This window comes from Hippoglossus stenolepis, chromosome 14 (genome assembly GCF_022539355.2).
Source record: "Hippoglossus stenolepis isolate QCI-W04-F060 chromosome 14, HSTE1.2, whole genome shotgun sequence".
Taxonomy (NCBI): Eukaryota; Metazoa; Chordata; class Actinopteri; order Pleuronectiformes; family Pleuronectidae; genus Hippoglossus; species Hippoglossus stenolepis.
The window spans coordinates 9,151,676-9,168,387 of NC_061496.1; the positions used below are offsets into that span (position 1 = coordinate 9,151,676).

General features: G+C 42.3%; 1 protein-coding gene across 3 annotated transcripts in view; it reads right to left on the reverse strand.

Annotated features, from left to right (window-relative positions):
- Positions 1–16,712, reverse strand: part of arid3a (AT rich interactive domain 3A (BRIGHT-like)) — a 42,598-nt gene extending 25,886 nt beyond the window's left edge. The window contains exons 1-3 of one of the 3 annotated variants that reach the window (XM_035177230.2): positions 16,413–16,712; positions 2,698–3,471; positions 2,320–2,602 (exon numbers count right to left, since the gene is read on the reverse strand). In XM_035177230.2, coding sequence (XP_035033121.1) covers positions 2,320–2,602; positions 2,698–3,038 — 624 coding nt within the window. In that variant the 5' untranslated portion in view covers positions 3,039–3,471; positions 16,413–16,712. Of the gene's footprint in view, positions 1–2,319; positions 2,603–2,697; positions 3,472–4,250; positions 13,023–16,412 lie in introns of those variants that run through there. The other 2 variants (XM_035177228.2, XM_035177229.2) reach the window with 2 other exon arrangements.

Sequence of the window (16,712 nt, forward strand, 5' to 3'; positions counted from 1 at the left end):
TAACAAGGAGAAACCACAAATGGCAGGTTCTGGTAAGAAAAGAAGAAGCGCAGTAAAACCAGCTCACGCCAAATATAAATTAAGGCTGAAATCATTGAGTGTGATTTTCATGGGGTTGGAATTATCAAGGGACAGACTGTGCTCATCATAACAGGTCGGTCATATTTACATTACTCACTGCAGACACAGCAGATTTACTGAGGATTATAATTAGAGGCCAGAGCGGCAATTATTACTAATCACTGTAATCATCCGAGGGCAAAATTTGTCCTGTATGAATGATGTGCAGGACTAAAACCCTGGATTCGTATATAAACTATCAGCAGCGAGGGAAGAGGCCGAACAAACAGATGTGAGCGTTGTTGCTGCGTCTATCTGACATGTTAAATTCAGAAGGTTTTTAAGGACAGTTTGGTTTGCCGTCCTCTCTCCAGTCTCCACAGTGAGAGCCTGGGAGGAGTTGGACATTAGGCGTGACAACAGATTGGGTAACACAGACATGATACTGGCTGTCGTATATAACCGTCAGCTACAGCCCATTCATGCTTGCATGATCTACCGCTGACTAGCTTGTCATGATAGAAATGTCCAGTATTTCCTACCTCACATACCACATGCTGCAGAGAGTATCAATTCAATTCATTCACACAAAACTTTACAGAGGGAGGTTCGGGCTATTTTGAGATGCAGCAGAGAGGTTTAAAGGGAGTTGTGTTCCTCACTCTCTGTAATTAAAAGAAATAGGCCTTAAATTACTAAATCCATGGTTAGGTTAAAAAATGAAGCGCATGCAGACTGCGTGCAGTGCGCTGGAGTTAATTTACTTCCAACGCATCAATAAAAAAATCTAAAATACCCCCCCCCCCCACTCGCCTAACAACTCCTGAACCATCTCTCTCTTCTCAAAGAGTTTAATAATCCCTGCAAAGATAAAAGATGAGCTGCTGCTCATATTGTCAAACATTGTTTTATGGCTTGAAACGTTGCTACAGGCCACAAGCCTGTTTGCATTTCAATGTGTCTCAGTGGCTTTCATACAGGCTGCATTTGCATGAAATGGTGGCTCGGAACAGGCCACCGTGAGATCTTCACAGATACATTTATCCAATTAAAGACCTCTCTCTCTCTCTCTCTCTCTCTCTCTCTCTCTCTCTCTCTCTCTCTCTCTCTCTCTCTCTCTCTCTCTCTCTCTCTCTCTCTCTCTCTCTCACAGATACACGCAACACAACCCCATCTGTATAACCACACTGGCTTAAGAACATCATCACTTAGTCTTTGCGAACAGAAATGACGTACATGTTTATTTCCATAGAAGGCAGGGAAGTGGGATCTGATCACAACTGGTCACTTGAGACACATATGGAGACTTACTCTAATACCAGAGCTGTCCACCTTTGAGCCGCTCACCTGAGACAGATGGTTATTATACCAGCTTTGAACAAGGCCTCGGAGTATTTTATCTTTTTTTTTTTCACTGATGATCCAATTTTACCCGAATAAACTTTTAAATCTCATTTTACACTGGACTGATGTCAATTTAAACAGCTAAATGTCATCACCTTGTGGAGCAAATATCATTAAGTGATTTAGTTATTTATAATCAGTGCTGAATTGATACATCATTCCTCACTTGGAGTCTTTTTTATCGACAGCAGCCCTCGATCTAAATTTGGCTGTTGACAGATTCAAATCTCTTTGCGTAAGCAGCCCGTCTTATTCCACTGAGGCCTCCCTCATCATATCCAGCCCACCAACATGTTTACAGTAAACGCCAGCATGGTAAAGCTATTAAAAAGCTCCCTATCCCCTCCTCCTCTTTCTCCTAGCTGCCCTCAGCCTCTCTTCCTCAGCTCACAGGAACTATTCATGACAGGAAACAACTATTTTCTTACTCGAAGGTCTCAGTTTGAAGCTGCTCCACCAGAAAAACTGACCAGATCCTAAACAACAGGCACCCGTCCAAAGTGTCTGCTGGCTCAGTTAAAGTTTTAAAGCCTCATCAACATTTATCCAGTGACTGGTGTAAAATTCCCACCCTGGTTGGATTACGTGTTGTACTTCTTAGAAAGTGTCATACAGTTTGATGTGAGGAGGGTGTGAAGGCCAGAAGTGGCTCCCTCGTCAGCATACAGCATTTCTGATGAATGTACTTTCTCAGAAAGAGACAGCAGCTGACTTTAGATTATGTAAGGATTTAGCTGATATGAGGGAAATTATATTTCACATGACTGTATCTGTAGTTGTGGGGTTAATTTATATGCAATTCTCTTTCAACAGAGAAGTACAGCCTCTAAGACACCAAGATACAACAGATCCTACCTGTCTAAACTGCTCCTCGTAGGTCCATTCTCCGTGGTCCTGCCCGCCCAGATGGCTGTGCGTGGCATGGGGAGGCAAGATAGCTACACGGGGCTCCTGGTCGACACTAGGGCGCGCCTTCAGAACCTGGGAGTGGGGATGGAGCTGGCGGTGGGGCAACAGGAGGATGCCTTTCCCTGGGGCCACAGCATCATGGCCTGTTGGCAGATTTTCCTCTGCCAGGTCATCGTCAAAGTCTTCTTCCATCTCGCCTTCAAAGTCCTCCTCATCCCATTTCCGTTTGCTGTGTGTGTTAAAAACAGAATGAAATAGTTTAAAAGACATTAAAGAAATAAAAGAAGCTTTAAGACGACCAGAACAGAGACATTGGATACTTACATCTGCTCCTCCTCATCTGAGCCCATCATATCTTTGTATTGTTCCTCCCCTTCGTCATTGTCATCATCATCAACGTCATCCTCGCCGCCGCTGCTGCGCTCCGACATGGGGCTGTCAGACACTCTCTGCAGCCCGGCCGCCACGGCACGCATGGCCGCTAACGCCGCCATCTGGGCCTGCTCTGACTCAGGGGCTGGGCTCCCCATTGGCTCGTCCCTCCCTCCTCCACCTGTGCGCACCTGAGTGTGTTGAGCAGCAGCTTGCTGCTGTAGCTGCTGCTCCATCAGCAGCTTGGCCCTCTGCTGCCTGTGCAGGTTCTCCATGACGGCCTGCAGCTTCATCTCCAGGGAAAGCGGCACAGCGTTCAGCTGCTCTCCTTCCCCTCCCTCCCCCACTGAAGGAGCACCAGTTGGGGGCCAGTCGTGGGACAGTGGTCGATCCTTCTGCTCAGGCAGCGAAATCAACAACTGCGCCTGCGATGAAGCAGCTAGCAGCTGGATGGGGGTTTATAGGTTATGGCTATGTGGAAATGTGGGTCCTCGTGGAGACGTGGAAGGAGGAGGAGAACAGGGGTCGGTCAGAGCTCTGAGACATGCAGTCAGAGAGAGGCTTCACTTCTGGAGACAGAGGCCTCTTGCTTGTCTCGATGGTTTTTCCTGCAGCTGAGGGGGAAACCAAAGTTGTCGGCCGAGCTGAGTCGCACAGGGTTCAATGAGGCACAAGCAGTGGAAGAGAAGGTGGGAGTATGAGAGTACGCTGACAGACTACAAAGACCTGAGGGACAGAAAGAAAAACAGAGTGTCAGCCTGCTACTTCCCCACTGTCTGCTAACATCAGTAACTTCAGTTAAAAGGCAAAACCGTTTTGTTGTGGCTGCGACCAAACTGTGAAACAACTTTTCTCGAAGCATCAGATCAGAAAAACGTGTTTCTATTTTCAAACTTTCCGTTTGTTGGCCTTTCACTAAAGTGGACATATTCAGCTCGATCTCATTTCAAGCTGTAAGGTACGCATGGTTAAAATCAAAACTATTTTGTGCATGTTTCATTCTTGTTGTTTGAGGAACTTGACCAATAATTTTGAATCAACTGCAGGACTTCTCAAAACCCTAACCGCTCTCAAATCACGTGTTGAGACAATGTGAAAGAGGAAATGCCCAATTTCACATAGCAAGCCTAAAATCAACATGAAGCATAAACACAGTGTCACTGAGTTCATGTTCACTATATAGCGTGGGCAGGATTAATCACACACAACACACACACACACACACACACACACACCGGACAGGCACACTGCTCACATGGGACAAAATGTTTTAACCGCAATAACAACAGGAAGTGAAATCAAAGGGAGAACCGTCACTTTCTTTACCTGGTTGGCTCCAAGCCAGAGAGAACTTGAGCGCGACAGCAAACACAAGTACTACGAGTCAACACTGTTAAAACCCACACAATGTATATTCGGATCTGTGACTCCACTGAGGTATGACTGGTGTGTTTCTACCCCCCCTATTTTAAATGTCTGTAAGCGATAATGGTTCTCCTACATACCTGTTCCATGGAAGTGCTCAGGTATGCAGCGCAGTCTCGGTTTATCAGAAATAAGCTTCGATGTCTGTTCTCTATTAATGAGTGTGGGGAGGTTGTGGCTCAGATCAGTCGCGCAGAGATAAGAGCCGCGAGCCAAGTCAACAGCACGTGGGGAAACTAAATTCGAGTGCAGGTGCTGGATATGTCGAAGCAGCAGTCATGACATGAGGCAGCAGTGACTGTGCACCACCACTCATTCAGCTACTCTGACTAATACATGAATAGACAGACCTCGCTAATCACTACCTGCCCTGATGCTTTCAGAAACTATAGGTTTTACATAGGACTTTTACACTGGGTACATTCTGGATGAATGCACGAATGACTCTCTCGTTAAAAAATCCATCGCATGAGTTACTTTTTAAGGGAAATGGGAATATTTGCTGGTTTTACTTGGGTTTTTTCAACTTGAGTCGGTCAACTTTGAAATTCGGAGATTTCGTAATATTAGGAAAATAAAGTCCGAATTTTAGGGTGAATATCAGACAATCAACTTGTCACCAGTATTGAAATAAGGAATGAAGCATCTTGTTAAGTTATACTCGAGTCAAGGTTTCACAAATAACAAAATACTTCATCATAACCTGACATCATCATAAGTATCAGGACTTTAAAAAGATTGTGCAAGAAACTGTCTAAGAATCATCACCCAACTCATCTAAAATGGCTGACATTGTAGACACAGTTGGAAAGTGTGAAGACAAGAAACAAGACAAATGCCTTGAGTCGTCACTTTACTCAGCCACATACCCAACATGCAGTCAGCCTGCAGCTCCTCACTGTAGCTTAACTGGTCCGATTCCTCAGCTATAAAATGTATTTAAAAGCACCAAGTTCTGCCATGACTATTAAAAACTATAGAGAACTATAAGAAAGGCAAATATTGGTCAGTGATATAACCGCTGACAAGCAAAATGTTACGGGAAATAAAAGTAATCCTGCAGAAGTTTGTACGTCAGCATGGACAGGGGGAAAAAAAATCATCTGTCACCCTACACTACGTCTGTGTGTTAGAGAAATGTTGCGCAAGGAAACAAGAGCTGTGAAACTTGTATTTCTTCAGCGGGTGAAGGAAGTGACAACTGACGGAGCAGATAGAGCGAGGCAGCCGACAGATACTCAATATTGATTCATTACATTCTTTATATGCGACAGAGGCACGAGTGAACAGCAGCAGTTGTCAGACGAAGAATAGCAGCAGTGTAAGCAGGATTAAATCTGGTTTGATTTAGACAACTTGTCCTGTCGTGTCCTACGTGGAAAGACACAAATATTTACTGGTGGCACCTCTTGACAATCCAGTTGCATGAAGTGACACAGCAAATTCATGTCAGAACAGCCTGTGCATGCAGTGTTGGCATGTTTAAACACTATTATTTAGACTATCCATTACTCAACATGTCAAAAAGCCATGAGAACAGAGTGAGCCAAAGAGAAACAATGCGGCATCAGACAGCGCCTCCCTCCATGTGTCATACATGTAATTTCAAAGACAGAAGTGTCCATCAGAACAAAGCTGCTCGGATGACTATTCCTGTGCAGAGGGAAGGAGAAGTGGTCACTTCGTTTCATACCAGTGCTTTTTCACAAACCATCATGATTTCCTACATGTTGGATGGTGCAAATTACATTGCATCACTGTATGTGTTCGCCGCTTCCCCAAACAATGAGGCACGTTTTGCGAAAGCTTTTTATGCGGCTGTGATGTTGATCATGAGACGACAAAAATACTTGAATACATGGCATGCAACAATAAAATGAAGAGTCAAATGTTTACAGGGAGGATAGTCAGCTGTGGGTGCCTGAGTCTCATGTGGCCCAAACGTCTGCTGTTTTTTTACTTCCAACCAAACACTGCAGCAGCTGATCTCACCCTTTAACACTTGCGCTCAATAAATTCAAGCAACAGATGAACGCAGCCACCAAATGGTTTATGGTTCTCGCTCTTCGCTCAGTCTAAGTGGCACCTTACTGGTGACACATGTTGTAACATGTGTGTAAGGTTTTTTTCTGTCTGTGTTTGTTTGTTTGCCTGTTAATTACCAGGATTAAGCATTAACTACTGAACGGATTACCATGACACTAGGCCAAAGGATACAGAATAAGTCAGGGAAGAGCCATTTACTTTAAGATTGTGAGACAGGATGTTCTTGACATTTTCATCGATTTCTCAGAGAATAACTCAGGGATCTGAATGTTAAAGAACCAGTTATAGGTATAGAACTTTATCTTTTAAGCGAAATATTGACTTATACAATGTTCTAGGGTACAAACAGTTCTTTAGGAAGCCGGTAGAGCTCTGCGTTAACCCTTTCTGATTGGAACTCTACTCTGCAGATTGGCTGGTGGTTGCCTTTGGTATCTCGTTCTTACACATTACATTTAACCAGACCATGGCCAAAGTGATAAGGCCTTTAATATCTTAAACACAACTCTCTGTGAAACCGAGCACTCTCAAGAGGGAAAGGGCCAAATCCCCTAAAAAAACCCTGCTGGGTCGCATTTACACTGCAGCAGTGGTGGGGAAAACCACGTCCGTACATTTTCTGGACATTTCTTTACATTGACCCCTCGGGACAGTGACCAGCTGTTTTATGGAAGTCCTGCTTTATTCTCAAACTGCTGCATGGCTGACGAATTCTGAGAGGAAGTTGCTTTATGACCAAGGAGTAAACAGGTTTCACAGCATGTGTGCCACCCCCCCTTTTTCTTCCAGTCTCAAAAATGCTGTTAAAACTATACTATGCTATGTATAGCTGCAGTAAAGGTCAGGGAAGATTTAGCAAACTAACTAATGATTTCCTCCACATTCAGAGCTTTATGAAGGTTTTCTGAATGTAGGCCGTCTCCGGATCAATATGACTTCTGCATCTTGCATTTGCAATTGACCAAAGGACAAATGTAAATCTTTGCGCGGTGGCTGACGTATGCTGATTTTCTGTCAATGGTCTGTTTCAGAGACCATTTTTCATGCAAAACAAAAACGTAGCTACTTCGAAGCAGAGTTTGATTAAATGTGTCCCTTATCTGCCTGCCGTTAACTGCTCCACCTAGACACTGCCTGTTCATCGGTTTGCTGTCTTCTTTTATTGTCTTTTCTTTCACACCCTCACATTCATATTTTCCCTCCCGGTCTATTGTCACAACTCTAGACTTAAATTTGCATTTAAAAAAACGAATGTGTGAGTACACAGAATTTGCTGTGTACACTGTGAGCTCAGGGTGAAGGAGTAATTGCCACAAGCTAAATTTCGCACAACATAACAGACAATCCCTTAAACTGCACAGCTAAAGTAAAGACACTTAGGGCCCATTTAACACCATAATTGGCTAAAGGAAGGCTGGCCTGCTGGTATAGGTGACGGTCGCCCATGTGGGGGTCAGAGAGGAGTGGCCGGGAAAGAAACTTTAACAGTTGGCAGAATGAGGGATCAAGTAGAAAAGATGAGAGCTAACGGGTTAATCCTCTTTCTTTTTTTTTTTAAACCCACATTTGTGAGGTGGAAGACTACAAGGTCTGAGCAAACACGACGGAGTGATAACAACAAGAGCCAAGGGTCTAATTCCAACTAGATAAAGGGACCTGCCCCACATACATGAACATATATACATACATACTGATAATGTACTCTGGTGAAAGCATCAAAGCATTCTCACACCACAAAAATATGGGATTCCATTTTCTTCTTTCAGATAACTGCTGGTGTAACTCACACATGGCATTTCCGACAAGTGTGTAAAGAAGATAGTTTTGATATTTCATGAAAAAAGGTTAAATTCACCAGGGTTTTTCCTCAGTAGGTGGTTTTATTCTCATGTACCAACATCAGCACAGATACACATCTGGCTTTTTAATTCAAAGTCTTAAAAATACAAACCATCTCTTGCCTGATAAAGCCGAGTGGTTTCGAGATGAACTGGGTGAGGTCTTGTGAGACTTGAAACTGGCTATTAAAATCAAAAAGGTCTGTCTGTTCTGCATGACTGGAAATTCACAGAGAACTAGATTCTTAAAGTCACAAGATTTATGTTTTTCTCTTTGTTAGTGCTCACTCTCCTAAAGACCACATATAAATCATAGTGGGTGGCACTTGGTTTTCTGACAATGCAGGTTGGAGTCTCTGTGCTGCGTTTTCTTTATCACATCACCATGATGCTCATGCTACACTTGTTTTAAATAAAAGACTGTGTGCAACCAACGTGTCTACTGGAGTTTTCTATTTATACCAGCTTGAACGTGTGCAGTTTACGGGTTGACAGAAGCCTGTTGTTGGGCTTTATCGTATCATTACCGTGTCTGGTCATGTACCATGTATCAACGGGCTTTTACAGGAAAACTGGCTTTTTGATGATGCTATCTATACCAGCATTCCTGGACATATACTATACTGCAGCACAACTACAAAGTTTGTATCTTTTTATATATTTATCTTTCACAATTCGTTATTCGTTACCTTTATCTATAGCTGTAAATCATCATTGTTTACTGTGGGACAGCCCGTCTTATTTGAATAGCACAAATCAAACTTTGTTTAAAGATTATTTAGTCTTTGTTTGTACTTTACTCCCTAGAAATAACGTGAATACATAAAAGATGCTTACGACACACAACCACACCTCTCCTAATTCAAACTGTCAGTCCATTTCTGTTTACATGTGTTTACCTATGTTTGTAAATGGCAGCAGGACATACATTTACATAAACAAGCAAACTGCACGGCTTTCAAGGTATGAGATAAGAACCAGGAAGAAGCTACAGTCAAATTTTTTGGGCTTCAATTAAAAAGCTTGGAGGGTGCAGCCAAAATCAGAAAGGTGAGCTTCTAAATCTTAGAATAAATAAATAGGAGAATAAATAGTATGTCCACTTTCTGGATAGTGAATAAATAATAAATGAATTCAACTATCTTAATCATCATGTCGTAACATTTTAATTGAGTAATGAATTAAATAAAAACCTAATTTCATTTTTAAATTATATTTCATTTGACCTAATGTCATGATAAAGAACATGTCCCTTTAAAAGCTTTGTTTGTTTACAGCACTCATCTCATCATGTCGACACAGTTTTTCATTTAGTATTGAAGTGAAAGAGTAATTGTGAACAGAGAAATGAAACAGTTGCCATTCATGATGCTTTCTCCATAAAAAAGGAGAGAAAAAGGGATAAAACAAAAATTCAGTGGTGCTGGTCTTGATTAAGAGTCCCTCTCTCACATTCCTTGCACTATTACCTCGCGAGGCAATAACACAGGCTCCATTGAGCCCCGCTGCACCAACAACAAGATCATTGAGGAAGTGTCGCACAGGCTGGTCACGCACTTTCCACTGACCTCTTCCAGTGAGCCGGAGAAATGCAGCGAACCAAATCTGATTAGCCCCAGCTATGCCATAAATTAAGTGGGTATATAGCAAAAATAATCCAGTGATCTACTTATCAGCAGTGAAACCTGTGGTTATCTATCAACCCACAGGACTCACCCGCCGGACAGAGAGGCGGATACATGTACGATCTGCTATGTGGTATAAAATATCTGGATTTATGAGTTTATTTTATTGTGAAAATAATCAAATGAAAGCAAGCAAAAGTCTTTTTCCTAGTAGTTGTGCATCTTGCATGTATTTATTTGGTCAATGCTTTTACTTGAAGTGTTTTAAACAGTGTAATATTAGATAAAGCTCAATCTTACTTTTCATTTGTCATTTCCAGTACTATTTTTTTCTATTCCGATATTCTTATGTTGTTTTTAGACTTATCTTATTTGTATTGTTATATATTTAGGTACTGGTCCTCTCTTACTCCTGATTACATTTGAAATTTCCATACTTACTATTGTAACTTTGGAGCCAGATCTGGCACAAACATGTCCTTTGGGATTAATAAAGTTCAATCTCATCTTTTCTTATTCCCTCATTCAACAGCATTACTAGCAAGCAACACCAAGCAGAGTTGAATATATTTCAGTTAAATATTGATATATTGGAGATTCAGACAGCGCTGCTGGCCCATGATGATCAATGCCTCTGGGGATTTTCCACTCTGAAAACAGGGCGACGGGGAATGAAACAGATATGACACTTAATCATTCTTGATGTCTTGACTGAAAAGGGTGCTCTAAACATTCCTATGTGGGCTGAAAATAATCAAACTTATATATTAGATGTATTATACCAAAAAACCTTTAAACTCTGCTACATGGATGTCTTCTCACAGGGACAGTCATCAGACGAATAGTTCAAATAAAAGAAGAAAACAAAGTCTCTGCTGATTCTGCTGAAATGTTTGCACTCCTTCATGTCCACTGGTGGATATTGACCTCGCCATGTAACAGCCCTGCCTGTGGATTCACGTGGAGACTGCAGTATTATGACAGCAAACATAACTGATGACAGCTCTGGTTGAGAAACAGCTAAACACAGTCACTACCCAAGTAAAACAACGACCCTTGATGTCAGGTTTCCTTATAATTTTTGACTTGCATGTATTTGTTCCTTTTGTGGAGCTCAAGACAAAGTTCAATCAAAACCAAATAGACACAATCGTGACTTATGTTGCTCCACAATGAAGAAGTCGTTCATGGCTTTTGGACTGGAATGCATTGCAACACTTATCAAGTACATTACTTGAACATGTACATTTCTATCCATTCCTTTATTACTCAATTCCATAGTTTCATATTATGTAATAAGTCAGTTTTTACCAGAAAACCAACTATGGCTCAACAGGAGAAACGCATTTCTTAAAATGCACTTGTAACTTAAATAACTATAACTCCCCCAACATTAACATTTTTGCATTAACTATTTACTATTTTCATTTTAATGTGACATCCAGAAACAGCCTACCGAGTCAAATACCCGTGTTTAACACAACTATGCCATAAACAGTGAGGATTCAGGGGGCTGGGTCGTGTCGCTGCTTGCAGAGCTCAATGAATTTGCTATTGTAACTCTAGAACGATGGTGTGATGACAGTTCCTCTAGTGCAGGAGGTGGGTGGGGGTGATGGGAAGGGGAGGGGTCGAATTTTCATTGAATGGCACGAATGTCCCAAACTGGATTAACTTGTTGGTTTATATTGTAAATGTGTGGTCATGTCATTGCATTGTGATCTTTAACAATCATGTCTTTTGTCTGCAGAGAGGCGACAGACGAGTGGAAATCTTACATAAAGCGCTCTGTGAATTGTACGCGGAGACATCCAGAACATAAAATTGCCACTGTGCTTAATCTGTGGTTGTTGGTTCACGTGCAGGTGCCCGGCCTAATAAAACCATAAAGGCTGCTCTGTCTGCTCATTAACTATGTGTATATCTATTGTCAGGAATCTGATTAGATGAGCTCTTGATTGCTTGGGAAGGCTGCCAGGAACCAGCGGACGCAAATATGAAAGACAAATGCTTCGGGTTTCACGGACATGTCAACATGTTGCAGCTGTGTGCTGGTATCCAGGCAGAAAAGTACTAGGATAGATCACGGTGGCTGGCACAGCGTCAGCTGCTGACTGAATACACAGAACCTACAACAGCCTTGTTGAGAAACTGTAGGGCATCCCAAAACCTAAGACCCTTCCTTACTTCACTCTCCGGCTGCGTCACCGTCAGCCCTGCTGGGATTCCCCCATGGCTCCAGCCCAAGCAGTGAAGTAACTTGTGAGTTTTTTTTTCTGCATTTTTTGGCAGGATAACAAAGTTAAAGCCCCACGTGCTGCACAGGCCCTTCAGAAATGTAGTTTTTGGCACAGGAACAGCTGAAAGCCAGCCAAGCCACGCTGCTTCCCACTTCTGTAATGGCAGGAAAACTTGTGGTGTGAGAATGACAGTGGCATTCAGTGATACAATTCATGCTGATATTCACAGGTGGGTTATTACTGAAGCATTCGGATGACTCAATGTAGGCCCTCAGCACACGCCCTTAAGCTGTCAGGGAGATCTGAATGTATAGACAGCATAACAGCAGCCTTTATAAACCTGTAGAGGATTACAGGTTGAGAATCTGAAAACAAACTGACTCGTTTGTCTTGTCTGTGCATGCTTTTCTGTCATTAATCTACAGCCAGTAACCAGTTCAGTGGCTGACTGCGAGTGACTGGTGTTCACGCTGCCAAGACAAGACATGGGGGCAAACTGAGCACACACTTTGCATATTACACTGCTTCCAAATGTTGTTCAAATACCTTTGGGCTGAGATCACATCTATGTGATGACAGGAAGCTTGTAAACGTTTGAATGATAACAAGGCCCGCCTCACATCTTGATATGTACATTTAACCGACTTGAACACGTTACCCAGTGAACTCCCAAAGCATCGCTAACCACTTGGAACACAAACTAAATTCTCTCTCTAATACACTGGACTTTATGTGAAGCTGAGTTAGTTGCAATACAGATCACAACATACACTTGATTTAGAGACATGGTCACAGGCACCAGTTTTCATGTCAAGAGAAGGATGGCACAACGAATGTCAGGACAACATGACAGAAAGTAGACAAACTGCTTTAACCAAATCAATGATAAGACTGATTCATCACAGGTAAACCTCAGACATGACGCTTTCTCCCTGGATAGAAAGGCCAGAAAGAAAGGAGGAATTGGAGCTGCATTTATATTGTCTAATCTTTTGATTATTTTTTTTTAAAATCATCCATTAATTTAGCTTTTACATTGCCAGACAAAAGACCAAAATGCATATAAAAGATTTAAAATTCAAAGACTATTACTTCAAATTCACAATTTTATCTAATCAACAGTCAAAAACCCAAAGATATTTATGATGATCCTATTAAATAATTTCCTATTGACCAACTTTTACAGCACTAGAACAACTTGATTTTATGACATCAATAATAGGAAGTAATAGGTAGACACCGATAATATCGGCTGATATGAGCCTTTCACAGACATATCAGTGTTTGTTTGCCCAAACACTGCGGCGGCAGCGGTTCAATCATCAGTCTTCGCTATCTGCATGCCCAAGTGTCCTGGGCAAGATACTGAATGGGCAAGATACTAAATCCCTAAATGGATAAAAGCGTCCACCAAATGTAATGTAGTGTAATATTGACTCTCTGAAATGTCTACAAGCATTACTGAGGCTTGTAATAAGATGGTATCTATAGACAGATGTTCATGTCCATCAGCTTTAACAGACTAATATATGTAGAAACCTGCTTTGCATAACAACTGCAGCTTGATAACCAACTTCCTATTTAAGTCAGAATATCAGTTTCATAATGGCAGGTAAAGGTTTACCCCTATAGCATCATGCCGCGAATGGGAAGTAACAACACAAGCGCCAGTTATCCAAAGCAAGAGAAAAAACAAGCATCTTTATGTAAATGTGGTTGCATTACAAAGTGTGTTTCTCATTAGGGCCAACCTACATTATATGGAGACCTTTTAAGACCTGAGCGTCATCACTGGCCATACGTTTCTAATCCACAATGGGCCAATAACATTGTAAACACACACCCCACACACACAGCAGCCGTACTTTACTCCATTGGAAACACTGCGCTGATGCAGTTAGCTGGAGTTGGTCAAAGGAAACCATATGCCAGATTGTTCCAATCAGATTAGTGTGGCAATTTCTAGGCAAGCCTCTAATGTGATTGGAGGCTGGTGGGGTGCAAGTTGTAATAAGGCCTTGGGACTATCGCTGAAGATTTTCAGTGCTGAATAATCACACCGGGACACCACAGGTGGCACGTTCTCAAACATTTCACACCTCCTTTCCAATGGTCGACCACAACTTTAGAGAGTCGGTTTGTGTAGAAGAGCAACGTGCCAAGTCAAACATATTATCAAATTCGACTATCAGCTGAGTGGTTCCTCGCTGAAATGGCTGGTTTAGGAAACCCGGTGCAGTAAATCCTGACCAGTTTGCCACCAATGGCTGGTGGTAAATCCTCTCACAGAGTGAAAAGCCTCTTCTCAAATTCCTTTGCCATAAAAATCTACATGTGAACGTCCAAGTGAAAAGACGGCTGTTTAACCTGTCATACGCGTTTCTTCTTCATGTTTTCAGGTTTCAAAATCACATTTCCTCATCAATTGGTGATGTTACAGCAAACCGCAGATGTCTGTCTGAGACCTCATGTTAAATACATTTCTTCACGCCAAGGAAATTTCACAACGGTGTTACTGTCACTTCAGTTACACAGTAGATTGAAACATACGGGCCAAGGTCTTTCAATTTCACCATTTTTACATGATCAAATATTCTGCATTTTCACAAATATTTTCTGGATAGTGTGGGAAAAACCCCCTGAAACCAAATTTACATGACGCCAAGACATCTAAGATCTCCACTGAAACCAAGCAGTTAAACATGTGATTTCCAGAACAACACTGTATATGTTTAAGGTCATTATGACAAAGCACTATACACATGGCTTCAAAATACAACCGGCTTCCTGTGCCTGTTCTCCCCCACCCCCAATACTTTGTGAGAAACTACATCAACCACAAATCAAATGCCAGTCAGTTTCGGTTGTGGCTGTAAGTTTTGATCAGCTTGCGCTGACCAACCAGACTCCTGAAACACCAAATACAAAGACCTTTTGAACTCTTTTATTTTTTAATCCACTGCGGATAAAAAACGTTCTGTCTGTCTTTAGTGTCTGCTGACGTCATTGAGACGAATATGCAGCCGGTTGCAGACAGAGGATTCTCCCACCAGGCCTCTGTGCTACTGAAGGCATCTCATTGTGTACACGTCGGACTTGTGGAAGCTTTGACTTGACTTGTCCTGATCTCAGCCGCTAACAGACGCTGACAGACTCTTTTATCCACCTACTCCACCTTGGTTTTTCACTCCCCACAAAACAATTTAAGGGTTTTTACGTGAGAGAGTGAGATTATTACAGGGCCCCATAGTAACTCCTCTGGGGTCTCTTGAAAGGAGCTATATATAAATTTGAGGTTCTTATTATTAACCTTTATCTTATAACCCCATCTGCCAAAACCAATAACACCAAACTGTTGCATCTTTATCACTCTGCTTCTGGTGTTTACGTTGAATATGGCTGCTGCTAACAATTATTTCCACTACTGGTTAGTCTGCAGATTATAGTCTTGGTTAATCATTTAGACTAGAATACGTCGTAAAGCAGAAAAATAAATATCTATGACGGTTTCTTCAAATGTCTTGTTTTGACCAACGATCTAAAACCTGTCAACGTTCTCAGGACTATGACAACGAGCAGGAATAAGTACACGGACATTTGTTTGTTTGTTTATTTCATTCCGACCCTGAATGTGGGAATAATACTGATAAACCCCCTTAAATCGAGCTACTGTCACTAACCCGAGCCCCAGGGTGACATTTTGACAGAGCAGTCGTAGATGCTGTCACGTGCACTGACTTTATATCCAACTTGTCAATAGGATGTGCTGAAGTCATGCAACCAAACTGTAAATTCCAGAATGGTTTATTCATATTGTACAGGAGGGGCCATTTAAAAAAAAAAAAAGAAGAAATGACTTTAACAGGCTGTTGTAACTGCACATGTCTCACAGCTGGTTTCTTCTTCTTCTTCTTCTACACTGAACGGGGACAGAACTGACGTAGCTCAGATGAAGTGAAGAAGCTAGCTAACTCCTGCTAGCACATTTGGAACGTTGGCAATTAAAAGCTGTTTGAAGTTAACGGCTCAAAAGTCGAATGTTTTTTGTTTTTTTTTGCAGTTTGCCGCTATTTCCACAGCTGACAGCAAAACAGCATCACGTCATCGTTTCTGTTTCCTATCCCTTATGTCGCTGCTAAATTTGATTAAACCAACAAAAACCCACTAAAAACAAGGCGCAGGAATTAAATCACAGGCTCCTCCGTTTGGCTCCACTGCAGGAAATAGTGCCATGACACTCCGCGGACGTTGTTGGGTGACATGTAACCCTCCGCTGCCTCAGCTATGGCCAATTGATCAGTCGATGCGATAACGTATCGATAAAATAAAAAAAAAAACCGCTGCGTCCTGGAAGTGACGATTAAAAAAAGAGAAACACACACACACAAACAACACACACACACACACACACACACACACGCACACGCGGAAATTCTTCACGAGCGTGTACACATGTAAACAACGCAAAAATAAAAACGTCAACGTAAACTTACCACGTTGGCTTCCGTTGGCTTTTTTACGCTCTTTGGAACCGGAAGACACATTCCCCGTCTTCTGCCCCCTCCACAGCTCCGGGGTCCGGGCTGCGCCTCCGGTCACACGCCGAGGAAAACACAGCGAGAAGAGGAGGAGGAAGAGGAGGAAGAAGAGGAGCAGCGGCGGAGGCGGCGGCGGCGGCTCGTGTGTTTATCAGCTCGGATTAACGCGGGTTTCATGTGACTGCATGATATCCACGCATTCGGCGTTTGCGTGTGATTGTGTTTTCACAGTTTGAGAGACCGCACCGCTCAGAC